This window comes from Hylobates moloch, unplaced genomic scaffold (assembly GCF_009828535.3).
Source record: "Hylobates moloch isolate HMO894 unplaced genomic scaffold, HMol_V3 SCAFFOLD_15, whole genome shotgun sequence".
NCBI classification, from domain to species: domain Eukaryota; kingdom Metazoa; phylum Chordata; class Mammalia; order Primates; family Hylobatidae; genus Hylobates; species Hylobates moloch.
In genome coordinates, this window is record NW_026652290.1 from 82,678,617 (window position 1) to 82,698,113 (window position 19,497).

The following is a 19,497-nucleotide window of genomic DNA, read 5'->3' on the forward strand; positions in this document are numbered from 1 at the left end:
ATTTTGAAAATTTTCAGACTACAGAAGGACTAAGCATAGTTCAATATACACCTGTATATCCTTCCCTTAGATCACCGTTATCAGTATATTGGCGCCTTTGCTTTTTCTTGTTCTCTCACACAGGCACACACAATGCATATATGCACACACAGATAGATCTGGTTTTTGTTGAGTCATTGAAGATTGTTATGGAATTATGATAAATCAGCCATAATACTTTAGCAAGTATCTTCTGAGTAAGGACATGTGTTCCTTTATAACCATAATGCAGTTGTCAGACTCAATAAACATAACAATACTACCATCTAATATATAGTTTACTTTCAGATTTCCCCAGGTGTTCTAATAATGAGTTTTTTATAGTTGTGTTTTTTAAAAATAACAGCTTTATTGGGATATAATTTACATACTGTACAGTTCACCTCAAGTGTACAATTCATTGGTTTTTTACTGTATTTGGAGTTGTACAGCCACCTTGAGACTCAATTTTAGAACACTTATATCACCCTAAAAAGAAACCCCATACCCATTAGCAATCACTTGCCTTCCTTCCCACCATCCCAACTCCCACCCCCTAGCCCAAAGCAAGCACTCATCTACTTTCAGTCTCTATGGATTTGTCTTTCCTGGACTTTTCATATAAATATAATCATATGATGTGTGATGTACGTGACTGGCTTCTCTCAGTGTCATGTTTTTAAGGCTCATCCATGTTGTGGCATGAATCGATACTTTATTATCTGAATAGTATTCAATCGAATGGATATACCACATTTTGTTTATGGTTGGACATTTGGGTTCTTTCCACTTTGGGGCTGTTACGAATAATGCTGCTTTGAGCAATAGCGAACATATGTTTACATGGACATATGTTTCCATTTCTCTTGGGTATCTACCTGGGAGTGGAATTCCTGGGTCATATGGTTACTCTGTTTAACATTTTGAGGAACTGCCAGACTGTTTCCAACTCAGTTGTACCATTTAACATTCTCACCAGCACATGCAGTTCATTTTTGTTTTTGTTTTGGGTGCAGGATCCATTGAAGGATCATACATTGCATTTAGTTTTTGTGACTTTTTTTTTTTTTTTTTGAGATGGAGTCTTGCTGTGTCTCCAGGCTGGAGAGCAGTGATGTGATCTCAGCTCACTGCAATCTCCGCCTCTCACGTTCAAGTGATTCTTTTGAGTCAGCCTCCCGAGTAACTAGGACTACAGGTGCACACCACCATGCCCGGCTAATTGTTTGTATTTTTAGTAGAGATGGGGTTTCACCATGTTGGCCAGGATGGTCTTGATCTTCTGACCTCGTGGTCTGCCCGCCTCAGCCTCCCAAAGTGCTGGGATTACAGGCGTGAGTCACCGTGCCCGGCATGTTGTGACTCTTTAGTCTCTTTTTATCCAGAATAGTCAGTCCCCAGTGCCCTTCCTGATAGTGACCTATTTGAAGAGTCGAGGCAAGTTGTTTTGTAGGACATTCCTTAACTTGGATTTGTCTGATTGTCACATTGGTGGTTTCAGGTTAAACATTTTTGTCAGGAATTTTTTATAGGTGATACGGTGTCCTGGTTATGTCAGGTGGCACTTGATACCAGTTTGTCCCATTATTGGTGATTTGAAGTTGTGTCTGCCAGATTTCTCCCTTGTCAAGTTGATACCCTTTCCCCTTTGCAATTAGTAAGTAGCCTGAGGGCCGATATTTGAGACTAGGAATATCGTGTCCTCAGCAGTTTGCACTCTGTTCATTGGTCATTCTTGACTGAATTATTACTAAGGTAGTTGTAAACTGGTTTTTTCTGTTGTCATTCCTTCTACATTTTTGATATTTCTTCTGTGAAGATGAGCCTTTAAAGAAATTTGATGGAATTTCCTAATTTGATGTATAATAAGCATTTCTGCCATTACTGATTTCGATGCTGAAATGTGGCTTCTGTGTTCTATGAGCATCTCCTATCAGTCTTTGATCACCTCCCTACTTTGTGACAGACAAGATGGCTTCCATGCTGACCTTGTGTCTTCCTTACGTCAGTTTCCTCTGTTTATTATCAGATATATTCTATGAACGTATATAGATGCATTTTCTTTTTTTCTTTTTTTTTTTTTTTTGAGATGGAGTTTCGCTCTTGTTGCCCAGGCTGGAGTGCAGTGGTGCCATCTCGGCTCACCGCAGCCTCTGCTTCCCGGGTCCAAGCAGTTCTCCTGCCTCAGCCTCCCAAGTAGCTGGAATTACTGGCATGCGCCACCACACCCGACTAATTTTGTATTTTTAGTAGAGACAGGGTTTCTCCCGGTTGGTCAGGCTGGTCTTGAACTCCTGACCTCAGGTGATCCACGTGCCTTGGCCTCCCAAAGTGTTGGGATTACAGGTGTGAGCCACCGTACCTGGCCTAAAAATAATTTTGATAATAGATCACCACATGACTTTCAGTTATAACTCAGGAGTTCAAAGAATTGTGGTTTTGCTATCACGAAACTTCATTCCCTTCTGTTTATGAAAACAAGGTTTTTCAGTGCTTATATCTGTAAAAATAAAAATGGGAATGGAATTGATGCTGAAATTACCTTATTTTAACAGTAAGCAAGATTTATCCATGGAAACCTGAACCAGCTCCCTCCCTCTAATTGCGATGCCCTTTTTTTTTTTTTTTTTTTTTTTTGAGGCGGAGCCTTGCTCTGTTGCCCAGGCCGGAGTGCAGTGGCGCATTCTCAGCTCACTGCAAGCCTCTGCCTCCTAGGTTCACGCCATTCTCCTGCCTCAGCCTCCCGAGTAGCTGGGACTACAGGCGCTTGCCACCACGCCGGCTAATTTTTTGTATTTTTAGTAGAGATGGGGTTTCACCGCCTTAGCCAGGATGGTCTCGATCTCCTGACCTCGTGATCTGCCCATCTCCGCCTCCCAAAGTGCTGGGATTACAGGCATGAGCCACCGTGCTGGGCCTGCGACACATTCTAAGACAGATTTTCTCATACTTTGTTTTGGTCAAATGTGTACTAATAGTAATTGTAGTAATTCAATCTAGAATAAAAGTATTTCTAACACTTAGAGTTTATGGTCACAGGAAATTTAAACAAATTTCAATTTTAGAGTGTTACAGAGAATTATGTATGAGTAAAAGGAGACTTTCATTCCTAAAGTTGTATTAGGGTAAATGTTTTGGGACAAAGTTGTAGGTATGGGAGTGGAATGGAAATACACGTATAAGCAGAGGTTTCTGACTGTTGTATAGATGTGTATTTTTAACCAGATGAAGGTGAGTGTCCAACTGCAGTGGAATTTACATTCCGTTGGATACATTTAGAAGTGATTTAATAATTTAGCTAATATTTATAACAATAGAAACTATACTTTTTACAACTATTTAAATTTAAAATGAATTTTAGGTATTAAGCTTAGATATGCATAGATGTAAATTTTTTTTTAGGGTACACAAGGGTAAGAAAGGTTGAAAATGGCTACTTTACACTTGTCCTTGTAAAGCAGTGCTCACTTATCCCTCGCTTTGCTCTTTCTGTCAGCCAGATTCCCTTTCAGGGTCTGACTCGCTTTCCCTCTCCTCGGCCCCTTCATCCAGTGTGACTTTACTGTGAAGCTATTGGGTAAGGTGACGGTTGGTGTGGCTTTGATAACGCTGGCCAGCTTTCGTTTATTTATCTGCTTTTTTCTTCTCTTCATGTGTGTGGCCTTGGGTAGGCTCCTCTGGCTTGTCTGACCCTGAGGTCTGTTCATCCACACGTCTTCCTTCTGATTTTCCTCATGGTCAAAAGCTTGGTAAACCTCTCACTTTCTGTCCCATTCATCATCAATAGCTAGAGGTTATACCTGGGGCTATAAAAATTGGTTGCTGAGAAATTCTGATACTGCCTGGTCCCAGTGCTTTAATACATGTATTTGACATTTTACCTCCACACCTCCTAGGTTGGGTTACTATCTAGTACCACAGACTGCCCATGTCGGGTTGGCTGAGAGGTGGGGCCCTGTCCCTAGCGCTCCTCTTGTGGGGTTCATTGGCCGGTATCTTTGGCTCCTCAGGGACTCCCTAACCCACAATCTTCAAGGAGTTGCATTAATTCTCTGTTACTCTAGACATTTAATTAGTGCGCAGAAGCACACACTATTAGGTGCGGGAGCCTCAGAGATGAATCATGGTTAGGGTCATTTTCAGGGTGTCTCTCCACCTCTTAGGGTTGATAGACCACATGGCTAGCAAATGGCCTTGTTATTGAGGGATTCTGCAGTTATCCTTCACCTGTTCTGATATGGGAGCTCTGTGTGACTGGCGGGGTTTGGTGGCTTTAGAGGAGGCTGCCCGGGTGGGTGTGGTGGAGGGAAACCTGGCTGTGGCTGCTGTTCTAGGGAACCCATGTCATGCCTTGGTGGTAGCAGGTCAGGCCTGGTAGCCTGGAGGGCAGCAGCAGCTGACTCTTGCTCTCATGACGTGAACAAGAGCGGTGAGGGTGGCTCAGCACCTCCTGAGGTAGGAGGGGAGTGGGACGATCACTTGCAGTCTCCTCTGCCATCAGCCACTGTCACTTGCATAAGCTGGAATCAGGCCTCCTGACCTCTGTGGCTCCACGGTGCCCGGGTGCGGCACCGCTGCAGGATGTGTTGGGATGGGCAGGTGGGGGGCCCAGATGCTCCTTGCTCAGGGTCCCAAGGCTGCTGGAGCTGACTTCCCAGGGGAAGTCTGCTGCAAAACCTGAAACGGGGGGCGGCGAATGGCCAGGAAGAGCATTCTTTAGGTCATATTTTTTTCCTTGAGTTCTGACACAGCCCTCCTGGGACATCCTGTCTTCTCTTGTTCTCACCTCGTCTATGACATAGATTAGTCATGGTCACATGGCTGTACCTCAGGGCCAAAGCACAGGTCTCTACACTGCCTGTGTGTATTAGCCAGATTGGAATCTTGCTGACTTCAAATATCACATTCCAAGCTGCCCCAGGCTTTGAGAAATGGTGGCGTTGCCTCCCAGTTGGCAGAGAAGGTTTTAGGAAGAATCCTTGGAAGGGCTGTAAAGTAAAGCAGATGGAGTCAGGGACCTGGGTTTTCCAAGGCAGGGAAGGAGAGGCTGAGTCTGTGTGGGCTGTACCTGGTGCCTGCCTGAAGGGCCAAGGAAGTAAGTGGGTGCAGAAATCTTGCCAAGCACAGAGCTCAAGTCCCTCGTCTCAGCTCTCCTAGGGAGAGGGAGAGAGCAGGGAAGGGCAGCTAGGCTAGGGTGGAAGAGGCAGGCTCTGCTGGTCCAGGGCCCCCTTCAGGGTTCCAGCTGTACCAGGCTTAGGCGTCAGTTGTGAGTGTGGAGCCCTGAGCTCAAGCACGGAGGCAGCGTGGTTGCTTAGCTCAGCCTCTCATAGGAAGGCCTGGCACCAGTTCCGGAAGTGCCTCGACACTAGAGAGGGTGGGGAAGGTCAGATGCTCCAGAATCAGTTCATACCTGGGAGGCTCTAACCCCATCTTCCCCTCCTGCCTGCCCCCTGCTTAGGCCACAAAGCCTCCACGTTGTGCGGCAGATTAATTTGAAAATTGAGTTGCAGCTGAATGAGTTGATGTCTTCAAAGTTCAGTGGTGTTTGATTAGAGCCATCCAGAGACTAGACTTGCTCCCAGGAAATGATTCTGACCGAATAATTAAAGTGAATAAAGGTTAGATTTGTGTTTCTGGCCAAATCTGTGTTGCATGCAGCATCTCCAAAACATGAATTCCATTAACCTTTCATGAACTAGCATTCAATTACTTTCAATTAGTTGTCTAATTAAAGTTGAGTTACACAGAGCAGCTTTTGTTTATACTTGGTAGCTGTTCCCTTGTCTCCTCTGGAACTAAGTACTCTTGAGCAAATGGTCATTTGGAAAGTTGGTTTTATAACTTTGTGTCCCCCTACCCATCACTCTGAGTCAGGACCTGTTCCTTGAGCTGAAGGATGTGGGTGCCCACGGCAGCAGGAGGGCTGGGGGAGCACTGCTGGCTAGATTGAACCACATGACTTGCAAAAAAGCAATCCCATGGCTGTGGGAAAGGAAGTTAAGGAGTGTTTAAGGTAGGCCGCTCAGCCCAGGCAAGCTTGGGCAGGCCTTGGGGTACCAAGTGAGGCATGGTCTGCCCAGGTGGGACTTGGGCAGGTTGGGAGGGAAGTGTGCTGCCCCCTGCGACACCATGACCTGGCTTATTCTGAGCCTTTATGCCTTGGGTGTGGGTGGCCTTGCTTCTGTCAAGGGGTAGATCCGAGTCCTCATCAGGGCCTGTCTGCAGCCTCAGTCTCCTGAGGGCCAGCATTCCACGCTCGTCTAGTGGCCACAGCAGGAGGGGTTGAGGGAGGACTGAAATAAACCACTGTGTCCCCCTGCGGGACTCACCCATAAGTTGTCATCCAGCATATTTTTTGTTTGTTTTCTCCATTGATTATGGATGTGACATGTTATAACCAAGACAGAATCTCTAAGCCAGTGCGGGATTCTGCAGCCTGGGGCACTTCAGGCCCTTCAAACCCAGGATGCCAGAGGTGAGCTCACTTTCTTTGGCTCCAGGTCTGAACAGAGGTTAGAGGTGCCGACCACTTGCCCCACCTTTGCCATCAGTAGCCCTTGAAGCACAAATCATTCCTTCTGCAGTGTGCTGCGCAGTGGAGACATGCAGAAAGGCGACACTGCTCTTGGCCTCCCGTGCTTGCAGAATGATGGGCACAGTCAGAGCGCAGTGGAGCGGCACAGTGCAGGGCCAGGCCCTGGGAAGGCGAGAGGAGGAGTGGCAGGGAAGCTCTCGCCGGGGCGCTGTTGAACTTGCACCTCACGTGAGTAGGTGGTTTCCGCCAGAGGACATGGGGAAGGCATGCACCGAGGTGTGAGGGCATCTCGGGTGCGCCTGGGGGGTCGGGGAGAAGAGAGCAAAGGCAGGATCCAGGATGAGAGTAAGAGGCTTAGGCCTTACGGAGCACATTCCTGGGGCCAGGCCCAAGAGCTGGACTCTGGCTGGTGAGCAGGGTGTGTGTCGGGGCTAGCCACCTGATCCAGCAAGGATGTTTTTGTTTTGGTTTGCTTCTTTTGAACCCACAGTGGCAGTGTGGAGGACAGAATGGAGAGGAGAAAGACTCAACAATTGATAATTAAGAGTTGTTATGAGAGCTGATGGGGGCCTGGGAGTGACAGCCGAGGGCACAAGAGAAAGGAATGGATTCCAGGGGCAAGAGGAAGGCAGAGTGAACCCAGTGTGACAACTGCCCATCCCTGGAGAGGGGAGGAGGTCTCTGGGGTACCCCCAGGATGGTGCAGCTTGGCTTCTGGGTGAGTGGGGAATGGAGTACAGAACCTGAGGGGTAAACAAGGCAGGGTGTGTTTCTTTGGAGAAGGTGGGTTGCCTGTGGGTTTTCTAGTGAGGAATCCCATAAGCATTCCGTCTGGGGAGAAGGCGAGGGATCTGGACTGGAGTTAACTCAAGACCGAATATACAGGTGGCTGCAGAAACCAGGGGTGTCTGCGACATTGTTCAGAGGGTTGTGTGGGAGTGAGGAAATAGAATGGGGGATAACCAAGACTGAACAAGGTGGGTGGAGAGGGAGAGAGCAGCGAGGCTCCTGGGGTGTGTGAACAGAGGGAGGCGGACACGACAGAGAGGACACTTCGGGTTCCATTCATGTAAAAGCCAAAACCAAACCAAAGTCTCAGTGGCGACAGGAGGTCAGAGTTGAGGCGGCCCTGTGGGAGTCCCTGACAGGAGCAGGTCACAGGCCGACTTCTGAGTGCTGGCAGCATCCCAGGTTTTCCTCCAGGGGTGGCTGCGTGGGTGTATACGTGTGCACAATGCGCTGAGATTTTGCACTTTATTGGAAGTAATTTAAAAAGTGTTAAAAATAAGAAAGGAGGAAAGCAAGGAAGGAGGGAGGGATAAAGGGAGAGACGAAGGGCAGGAGGGAAGGAAGAGACCAGGAGGAATGGTGGCAGGAGAGGAGGGGGTTTCAAGGAGGATGACGGCCAGTGTCGCTCACATGCCTGGAGCTCAAGCCACCGCGCCGGCTCTGTAGAGGCAGGAGTAACGCCTGTGGCCTTGGAGGCTGCCCCGCAGTCCTCTCGGTTCGCCACTAGTGTGTGTCCGTCGTGCTTCGAGTGAGTGGTGTGGAACGGAGCCTAGCTTCGAATCAGGACATGGAGGAGCAAGAGCCGCTGGGGGGATCCTGTGCCCGAGAAACCCCTCAGCTCCTGGTGGTGCCAACGGCTGCGTCTGTGGTTTCCTGAGTGCCCTCCCTGGCAAATCCTGTGTTTAAACTTGATAATGTTTAATAAAAAATGTAATTAACTACTAAAATTTGATTTAAAAAAACTTCCTTCTATTTTAATGTGAGAGTTTCCCATAGAAACCACTTCAGCTTTGGCGTGGTGAACGGCAGCTTTATTAACGGAGCCATCTGCAGGCTTTCCTCACAATCTGTTGCGTTGCCCATGGCTTCCAGAGCAAACACCGGTGATTGTGATGCAGGCTCCAGCCAGTGATCAGAGGGGACGGCCTTCCTGGCGCTCTGATGCAGGGACAGCTAATCTCTCATTCTTTTATGTGCTGAGCTTGCCAGGATGTCTCTCCCCTTTGGATTGGATGTGGGCAAGGCCTTCATCTTCTCTTTTTCCTTTTTAGACCTGGGAGATGGTACCTCTGCTGCACAGACAGCACCTAAACCCACCTCCACTCACTGGAAAATGCTTTCATGGGAAGCAATAATTCTCCCCGTGAGTGAAAACTGTTTCCTGAGGCCTTCTCCAGTGTAGCCAGTGGTTAGAGCCCTGCTGTCAGATTCCTCACTGGCCCCCCGACAGGCTGACCGCCGGGCGGGGATGGAGTTGGATCACACCAAGGCTCCAGGATCTTGATGAGGGCTGAGTCCTATCCGGGGGATTCTTGGCTCCACTCATAATTAATCATCTTCTCCATGGAAATGTCCAAGCCTGGCAAACGTTTCTGCTAATGATTCTGGTGAGGAGATGTTCACGGGCAGCACATGGCAGGCCACATCAACACAGACCTTGCCAACAGAGCCAAGGCCTGTTGCTCTCGGAGAAAGCCTGGTCACCTCATCTCAGTTCTGCAGCAGTCTTGGGAGGGCTCTGCTACAGAAAGTGAAATTCTGTTCTTCCTTTCCATTTGATTAATTCTGAATAAGGGAAGCTGATTCAGCCCAGACACCCAAGGAAAGGCAGAGGCTGGATGGCTTCAGGAGAGGGCATCCGAGGAGGAGCGAGTACCAACACATCAACCAGAAGCAAGACGAGGAGGGGGAAGGGACGTCCTGGCCGCTGCGGTTGGGGGAGAAACATGGAACGGCTGTCTCCACCTTGCATGTGGGCCAGGAGCATGGGGAGTAGGGTTATGGACCAACCAACCATCTGGGGCGCACCAGAAGATGAATTCTTAGTGCTCCTGGGTCGTCTCTTGTCCCTATGGTCCCAGATGCTGAGCTTCACAGTCATACCCCAGACTGACACCCTCCCTCGCCTAGGCTTCCCTCATGGCCACACCATGCTAGGAGTTCTACCACAGGGACCCATGATAGCAGAGTGGGCGCTAGAAAGCCAGTGGGCACCGCGTGGTCCCACGGTCCGCACTGCCTCCTCTGACTGGTCAGTGGAGCACGGCAGGTGCACAGATGCAGGGAGAGTTTCAAAAGGCTTCGTGGTAGTAAGGCTCATTTTCTTCTCCATATTCCCTTCAAAAGCATAAAAAGAAGGTAAAGTTTCTATGTCATTATGTACATCTTTTGAGACTCACAGGAAGTTGCAAAAATAGAGTCCCATGAACCCTTCCCTCCACTTCCCCCAGTGGTGACATCTTACGTTAACTATATGAGACCAGGAAAGTAACATTGGAAGGTCACAGTAATCCAGACCACAGGTGTCCTTGGTTTTCAGCAGTTCGGCATACACTCTATGGAATTTGACCCCACGTGTAGATTCATGCGGCCGCCATCCTACTCGTCGTCACTGCAGAGGAATCCCCTTGTGCCACCCCTTTGTAGTTGCCTCCCCTCCCTTCCATCCCTGTCCCCTGAAGTCACTAGTCTTTCCTCTGTCTCTCTAGTTTTGTCATTTCAAGAATGGTGTATCAATGGGATGCAGTTTGTAGACTTTGGAGATGGGCTGTTTTTCACTGTTGCTCATGCCTGTGCGCACCATCACATGTGCACGTGTTCACAGCCCTTTTTCTTGCTAAGTAATATTCCACTGTGTGGGTTGCACATCACCTTGGTTTTTCTGTGAAGATTCCAGAAGTAGCAACATCACTTTTTAAATAGAGATTCAGCCTTTTGGAGGTTGATTCTAGAATTTAAGCAATGGGTGGATGGTTTCAGTGCATGAGTTATCCAAGATTCCTTAGGAATAATTTACTTTGTACATTTTCCATTATACATTATAGCATCTAGTTACAATTTTCTAATTTTGAGGGAACCTGACTTTGCTCTAAACCAATTCTAAAATATACAAAGTTTGTTTTTACAACCTTTCTAGAGTGTATGCTCCGTGAGGGCAGGGGCTAATCTTTCTCATTTTGGGATTCCTTGCTGAGCCCCACACAGTTCCTTGCACTAGGCAGGTTCTTAATATATATCTGATGAATGGGTGCCTCCTTTGGATCCTCAGTCCCACATAAACTCCCCAGGATTCACATGGCTGCCACTTTGAAGGTGGTGGCAACACTGCATGTTTCTTGCAGAGAGACTGAAGTCCGTAGAAGAGCAGCTGCTGTAAGGCATCTGACTTGCATTTGTCAATTGAAACAGCTCTACGGTGACGGCTCCAGCTTCTCGTTTCCCTGCTTCTAACCAGGTTATCAAATCATTCCAACCCAGTGTCAGCCAAACGGGCATCACTGTTGACAGTGGCAGGCTCCGGAGTCTCCTGTGACCTTTCCTAGGAGGCACAAGGGCTTGGTTACTGTGATCAGTCAAGCATGAGATGGGATGACCAGGCTGAGGGCTTTGCATATTAAGAAATTCCTTTTCCTCCCTGAGGCCCTTTCTTCGGGCACTCACTTTCTTCTCAGTGCTTTCAATGAGATCTGGTGAAAGGACACCCTGTCAGGAGTTGATGTCGGCCTCTGGAATTGATTTTGTTGAATCCCACTGAGATACTTAGTCATCATCAGCAGTGGTCCATATTCATCTGTCAATGGATGGCTCCACAGGAACATCTATTTTCAGGACTACAGGATTACGTTGCTAAAAGGGAGAAGAGACGGAAGATCAAAGTTCTATGGCTGAGCATGGAGTTGGCCCAACCTCCCAACACTTGCCACAGGAAGTGAGGGATGGGGAATGAGGACGAAGTGGAAAAAGCACGTGGCCAATGACGGAGAGAAGCTGCCACGCTGAGCTCAGTGAAATGGAAATTGCCCAAAGCCTGGTAATAAGGGAGTGGTGTCTTCACACCAATAGGTTTAAATTGAACATTAGGGACTGAGGACTTCTGTGCCCATGGTCAGAGAAGGCAGGAAGAGCAGGCATTTGCTGGCAGCAGGTGCCACAGTGAACCAGCCTGGCGGTTCCTCTGCCCCATGCTGTGGTTGTAGGGATAGCAGGGAAGGGATTTGTGCATAAGCCCCCCTTCACCTCTGACACAATTCAGAGTCCAAAGCCTCATCATCACCTTCTCTTCTGCCAGTCTTAAATGGCAGCTGGCTGCAGGGACTCCAGAGGCGGGAGTACCTGGCTTCAACTCATAGCTCAGCCAGTCGGCTTCTCTGTACCTCAAGTTTCTTCATCTGTGAAATGGAGATAATAGAATTTAGTATTTTGAAAAGATTGATTTAATACATGTTAAACACATGAAGTGTTAACTGTTTTCATTGCATAGCATCTAGTCATGGGGCTGGGCCATATTTTAATCATTGAGCACCTTGGTTTTATTTCAGCCTATTTCTTCATGTTTTTGTCCTTTGAGACATAGAAGTGGTGCCGTTTAGGTTTTCGACCAGATTTCTGTATTGGTAAGTTAGTTATTTTCAAGGATGCTTTTTAAAAAACTGCATTCTATTATCACATTTTACATTTTTTTACTTACTTTTTTTTTTTTTTTTTTTGAGACACAGTCTCGCTATGTTGCCCAGGCTGAGGTGCAGTGGCGTGATCTCGGCTCACTGCAACCTCCGCCTCTCAGGTTCAAGCGATTCTCATGCCTCAGCTTCCCAAGTAGCTGGGACTATAGGTGTGTGCCACGAGATCTAGCTAATTTTTGTATTTTTAGTAGAGACAAGGTTTCACCATTTTGGCCCGCCTGGTCTAGAACTCCCGATGGCAAGTGATCTGCCTGCCTCAGCCTCCCAAAGTGCTGGGATTACAGGCATGAGCCATGGCACCTGGCCTATTGTCACACTTTTAAAATAATTGCTTATGAAATATCCAGTGTTCACAATTCCCCAATTGTCTCAATGTTTTCTACAATTTGTTTGAATCAGAATCCAACAAGGCTCATGGTGGATGTTTAAATACTGATGCTTTGTGATATACAGGGGAGAGGATGTGGGAAACAATTGTTTGGCCTCACCTCCTGGGTTCAAGCGATTCTCCCACCTCAGCCTCCCTAGTAGCTGCGACTACAGGTGCGTGCCACCACACCTGGATTTTTTTTTTTTTTCTGTATTTTTGGTAGAGACGGGGTTTCACCATGTTGCCCAGGCTGGTCTTGAACTCCTGGGCTCCAGTGATCCACCTGCCTCAGCCTCCCAAAGTGCTGGGATTACAGGTGTCAGCTACCGCGCACAGCCGGAAATGTCTTCTTTACATCAAAGCTTTTAAAGCTATTATCAGGATCTATTAATGAAGGGAAGGTAGAGCAGAAATTCAAGTTTCTTTTGGAAAAGGTGAACCAATCAGCACAAAATGACTAACAAACATTACATGAGTCCCGGTGAGGAGAGCAGGAGCTGCCCCTTCACAAGGAAATGCACCTGTTTATTTTTGGGAAACATACCTACAGACCATTCTGTTTCTGTGGCTGCTGGAGACTCCAGTCGTGGGCATCTTGGACAAAGGGACTTTTCCAGCAGGGTGGGCTTCAGTGATGGTGATACAGATGTGCAGCATTGCTGTGTCATGGACTCACCTCCTCCCGGAATGAGGACCAAGATTGACACAGACTCTCTTCTGTTTCCCTTATCTCCTTTCCAAAGTCTGTGAATCTACCCTGGTCCTTTCCTTCTATGTCTAATGAATGTCTTTCTCCTAGTGTAGTGGAGGAAGTACAAATTTTGAAGTTCTAGAACATAAAAGTCTCAGCATGGCCATGATCTAAACGAACATGGGCTGGTTACTAAATCTCCCAAACTCATTTCCTTATCTACAGTCACCTCCCTGTATCCCTGAGCACCTGGGTATTGGGGGGATGTTGGGCCCACAGTAGGTACTCCTCCAGGGGCAGCTCTTCTTGATCCATATCCTGCCCATCTGCTCTTCAGCCTTTGTGGTCCTAAAAACATGTACTTGACCGTTATTTCCAGCTGTAAGCTGGAAAACTAGTTCCTTCTAGAAGTTACACTAATACAACGAACACCTCGGTATGCCCAAATCTAATTCATCATTTCTCCATAGAAGTAGTTTTGGATTTTCTTACTTTTAAAGAAAGAAAAATTAATTATTATTACATTGTTCAGTGGGTTTGTTTTGGTGCCCACTAGCCATTCTGTCTCAGAATCAGTGAAAATGGAACTCCTACCCCAGGATGGCCTCTCATGGATTAGTATATGTAAGTAAGTGGCTGCGAATATTTAGTCACCAGGGATGAGTAAGGCAATGATGAAAACCCCATCATTTCTATTAATTGTAAAACTGGGGAATGTTTGGAATACTATCAATCAATCAATCAATCAATCAATCAACCTATTCTTCATAAAGAAAAATTTGTAGTAGCCAATTTGTGATTGTGTTGTGTTATACAGAAGATCTGCGTTACTAAGCAACATGGGAGAGATGGGAGAAAGCAGAGAATGCCATGGCCTACTGAGTTCAAGTACTTCACAAAGGCTAACAAACACTGCGAGGCAGCCTAGTCGGATGGGTAACCAAGATTATCAGGATTATCCAATATTAAACATTAGAGAAAGTAAGTGTTGACATGAAATAAATGTAAACAAAGCTATCCCCATATTCAGTGGGAGCATAAATCAGAAGTAATTTCCTCTAACATTATGAGATGGGAGTTTGTTACTACCAGAATGATTTTATCCACAGCAGCAGCAGTAGCCCACTGATGATAAATGTTGTCTTCTGAATTGTCATGCCTTCTGATAACTGGATAGTCATGGAAACTCGCAGTATAAATGAAGAGTTAAGACGCACTTAGAGGAAACATTTTGATTATTTTATTTTTTAATCTTCAAAATTTTCTGCCATGAGACAGGAATGCATGATAGCAATGGCTCAACATCTTCACATGAAACACTTGGATTCATTTTCATTCACAAGTTTTTCTAAAAACATCTACAATTTCATAACCCCACCCACTTCTAACCATTATCACAGATTTAACTGACCATTAAACAGTAGTTGCCAGCATTAAATAGCTGGAACGCTTCCTGCATATTAGTAGTGTCTTTTGAAACTACCACCGAAGAGTATCATGATTATAAATCTCATTGTACATGGCAACCCCAAAGGTGACTGATGTCCTCAAATAAACTCCCTGCTGATCACCGAGAGCTGTATTCCCCAGGTACTTAAAGAAATGCTCTTTCTTCTCCAAGAACTGCCTGTTCATGTCAGTATATTTCTTGCAGGGAGTATAGCACATGCTGATCTGATGATGTAATCATCACTGCTAACAGGCAGATATATATGCCTGATACTGGCGCACTCCGATAACTATGTACAGAACATACTGAAAAAAGATGGGTTGCTTGGAATCTCTCTTCTTTTGAAGAGAACCATTTTGAGGTTTTTTAACAGTTGTAAACAAAAGGAAAGATACACAGATACCTATACACATAGAGATCTACACTGAGTATTTTCAACGTGGTGCATATCTTCGTATCTAGAGATACACACAGTGTCTCCACTCGCCCCTTCACACACACCCACACCCTTCCATACAGCGTGTGAATATAAATGTTGTAAATGTCCTTGGGAGTTCACTGGAGTTTTCATATTACCAAATGATGATGAAATACCTGATTTGTATTACTCCTGAGAAGATATTAGAAGGGAATGACAGTTCTGATGCACTTTGGAATGGCACAATCACGTAAACGCCTGCATACTTAAGACTTCTTAATTCATCCAAAGTTTCTAAACATGATTTGACCAAAAAAATAAAAAGTATCAAAACAATGCAGCAAGTTAAAAAATCAAAACACAATACTTTTTTATAATCAAAGTATAAACAAATATATAGGAAATACATATTTGTCAGTAATTAAAGTAGGAAACATGTACTGAAAACCATAGCTAGCCAACAGAACTTAAAAAAAATACCTTTCCAATGCATAATACATGCATTGCCCAAAATAGGAGGATAGCCACATTAGACTTACAAGACTTATAGCAACTCCACCAGAAAAAAACTGCTACACAGCAAGTCTGTTAAGTATGCTGTTGGTAAAAAAAACTACTGTGACTGTTACCCACACTTCTGTAAAAAAAAGAATTTGCAATTTGATGAATATCTTATCCCTCATATAATTTGTATAAAATTACAACAAAACCAATAAATTTCAAGCACCAATTCCATAATCTAAACTTACTGTATTTATATTTCTATTATTGAGGGAACAAATTATGATGAAGGCTTAGCTGAAATTAGCCAGGTAATTATTACAGTTTAGTTTTAAAGGCATGTGGTTTTCCTTCCATTCGCTTGAATCTCAAACATTTGAGAATGTTTAGGCTAGTAAAGGACTCCTTGGAGGAATCCATCATTTCTGAGTATTGAAGGTTTTAATATACATTGAAAGCTCTTTAACAAACCAATGCTCTCTTAGATCTAGGATAAAACAGAGTTGCACACAAGAAATTAAGGGACTGTTCCTCATTATGACTTAGAAAAGGCAGCACCTCTCTAGTAGACTAAGAGCATGTCTGGACATCCACTGGTAGTGTAAGAAAACGGCATGTTTTTTTAAGAAGGCAACACCATTGCACTTGGCAAAACTGAAGTTTTTCTTAATTAAAAAATTTCCATTACACATTTGGGGTGAGAGAGTATCTCACTAAGAGTACATTTTTTTCTCGTTTTTCAGGAAAAAAAAAAAAAAAAAAGTAGTACAGTCTGAGCCAGTAGATGAGTAACAGTGTTTGTGATACCTCTGGTTGTTCCTGAAGAAAACACGTTCAGATAACAAGGGGGTTTGTTTTCAAAATCAATGCAACTGCTGTTTTTGTTTCCAGTATTTACGTCACACCACTTACGTACACAGTAATTTGTGAGACATCATTAATGTTTCAGTCTTCTCCTAGTATTAAGTTTGGTTAATTTTCAATAAACACCAAACTAAAACTTTAAGTTGTCTGCATTTGAGAGACTGAAAATAAGACTATTGAAGAAAACAAATCACATGGAAACCACAATCTCAACCAACAGTGATTCTCCATCACTGCCCATCCTGTTACCTGAACTTTATCACAAAATCACATGCAGCTGAAGGAAAAGAGTCGCACTGAAGCCAGGGTGTTAGGACGAGGGCGAAGGGTCTTGCTGGTCCTCCAGAAGGGTTGCTTTGTCCTGCTCCTTGCTTATCTCGTTGGATGGCTCTTCATAAAGAGGCTCACCAAGGTCTCCGCTGCCCCCTTCACTCTCCTCCTCACTGTGGTCTTCACTTGGCTCCACAGTTTGTTCCAGGCTGTTCTCCAGAAGTGTGGGAGAACTGCTTATTCTACTTTCCTCTTCAGCTGTCTCATTTAAGGGCTGAGAAGGAGGCAGTGTAGGAGTATTAGATTGGATGACACTTTCAGTGGAAGAGACGGGGGCTTTGGTTAGAGTAGTATCCGCTACAGTCTCATTCTGAGGCAAAGATAACTTTTCCACAAGTTTCCACTGAATGATGCTCATGTCTTTTCCACCAGTTGATATCAGGTGACTGTCATTGTGAGTAAAACTGACATTGGTGACATGGCTGCTGTGGGCACTGTACTTGTGACTGGGAGCCTATATGAAATAAATCAGACAGACAGGAAAATTAAACTCATTCTTGACATGCCTGTTTCAGAAATGGTGATACGTAAGGGGGGTAAACTCAGCTTGTGAAATGGGCAATCCAATTTAAAGCCAGAAGTCATCAAATCTCAGGAATAAGACTAGCTGTTATTTCCTTTTATTATCACTTTACATAGGAAAAACAAAACAGAAGAATTGGACATCTCTGTATTTTCACACTATATGTTTAAAAAAATAGCTAAAAGTCTGTCTCTTCTAGATGTTGGTCGTATACTTGCCAGAGCTTAGTAATTATTCTTCTGAAATGGTTAGGGGAACACTTACTATGTTGGCAGGATCACAGGAGATTCCAGAAACAGTTCCATTAGTTTTATAACGTTGAATATGTATCCAACAAATAAAATATTTTAAAATATTTAGGAGAGATTTTAAATTGCCAACAAATCAAAATAAAAAGCAGCCGGACAATAAAGAAACAGGATTAACATCATCAGTCATCATTTCTACAGCTCACTTCTCCTGAGCCTTAGGAAGCGGGAGAAGAAAAGCACTGCCTGGCTGATGCTCACCAATGGCCCTTATCTCCCTCTGTGCACTGCAGGATCACGGAGAGGAATCCGTAACCTGTATTTTCTTGCCATGGATGCAAAATCATCCCTGGACAGAAGGCCTTATAACATTAGTTTCTATTAAAGTGATTTTACCTTTGCTTTGGAGCAGGGATACTGAAACAGATGGACTTTACAAAAGTCATCGGCAACAGCTATCACCTTTCTATTGTGGGATCGCACCAGTGCATTGATATCTGTCCCATCAGATCCTTCTGGCCAGACACCTTTGATATGGAAACACAGGGATGCAGAAAAATTAGCTGAAGAAATATAACTGTGATGCTACATATGTTTATTTTATTTTAGAATCTGTTTAGCTTTTATCTATGTTCAAACTCTTAGCTGTTAACATTTCCTTTACAAATTTCTCAGTGGCTCACACTGTTCTTCATTCAAATGAAGTCCTGTCCAAAATCTAACTAATAAAAAACCAAAATAGCCCCAAAATGGAAAACTTAAAGACTCAATGGTACTCAATAGTAACCAGCAGGTGGTGCTAATAATTTATTTTACTTTCAGCTTGATTTACACCTCAGCAATAAGCTCTTCCTTTTTAAAGTTTCTGGATGGAGGGAATCAGTTACTTGTATAGACAAGGTTCAAAAACAAAGCCATAACACCAAATCTTCAAAGTGGAGTCTAGGTTTTCTTTCAAGCAGGCACCTCCAAGAAAACCTCAGAGCGATTATTTCTTATAGAAAGCATAGGCCACCCACTAGTTTAGCAGGCTATCCCACAGAATTTTCCTGGAAAGATTATGTCCCAAGATAAGACATGCCAAATTTAATTATTCTGAATCATTATGCAGCACTAATGATCATATCGAACATAATTTTCACAAACCTCTATTAGGCTAGATTGAAACTATGGAAGATTTAAGGGTTGAGATGTTGGCCACTTGTGGTTGAATGCTACTCTAGAGAACAAACACGTTTTTGGTAAGTTTGCTAAAAACAAGTCAAAATACTTTAAAATTGGTCTCTCTTAATAATTTAATAAATAATGTCTTCATTAAAAGAACCACAGAAGCTACCAGCTATGGGTCACTGCTTCATTTTCACCTAGAATAATGGAATTGTTTAGGGACAGAATTATTTTGTTTTTAATTTCTTCCTGACCTATTAGGCTTCTCTGTCTAGATAGCACTTGTGTTTAGAACAATCACCTAAAATGGATTATTTTTCTAATGCACGTAGCATAAAGAAATGTTCAGATCTATGGTCAGGCTGGATAACCCAATTTTCAGAAGGCAGAGATATATTGTTAAAGAGAAAATATTAATTTTTGTGTATTGCTTTAGGTATTGGTGCCACATCCATATACAGTATTTTAATTACCTGAGCATAACACTTCTTTTTAATTCTTTGCAAATATCACTTTATTATTTTAACTTTTCCATCTATCTTCTAACTCTTTCAGAAGGATACCTAAATACTGAGGAAGGCTTAGAAAACAGTCATAGAGGTCAGATTTCCAGAAAGTTACAAAACGTCAGATTAGGAAGAAGCCCCACATAGTTATCTTTATATAATTCTCCTAAAAATGCCTTTGTATTTCAACAAGTGGTGTAAGGCAACTAGACATCCACATGCAAAATAATAATAAAATACACTGACAAGCACATGGAGAAACTGGAACCCTTGTACACTGCTGGTGAAAATGTAAATGTAGTCATTGTGGAAAACAGTCTGGCAGTTGCTCAAAAGAGTAAACATACAGTTACCATTTGACTCAGCAATTCTATTCCTAGGTAAATACCCAGGAGAAATGAAAAC

The 19,497-nt window shown here is 44.2% G+C and overlaps 1 protein-coding gene across 6 annotated transcripts in view; it reads right to left on the reverse strand.

Moving 5' to 3' along the window:
* Positions 1-14,304: 14,304 nt before the first annotated feature.
* The window catches only part of EML4 (EMAP like 4), a 165,933-nt gene continuing 160,740 nt past the window's right edge, over positions 14,305-19,497 (reverse strand). For 3 of the 6 annotated variants that reach the window (XM_032177861.1, XM_032177859.1, XM_032177858.2), the window contains 2 exons: positions 17,816-17,946; positions 14,305-17,102 (listed from right to left, as the gene is read on the reverse strand). In XM_032177861.1, the coding sequence (XP_032033752.1) occupies positions 16,629-17,102; positions 17,816-17,946 (605 nt within the window). In that variant the 3' untranslated portion in view covers positions 14,305-16,628. The remainder of the gene's footprint in view (positions 17,103-17,815; positions 17,947-19,497) is intronic. The other 3 variants (XM_032177860.2, XM_058428764.1, XR_004252331.2) reach the window with 2 other exon arrangements.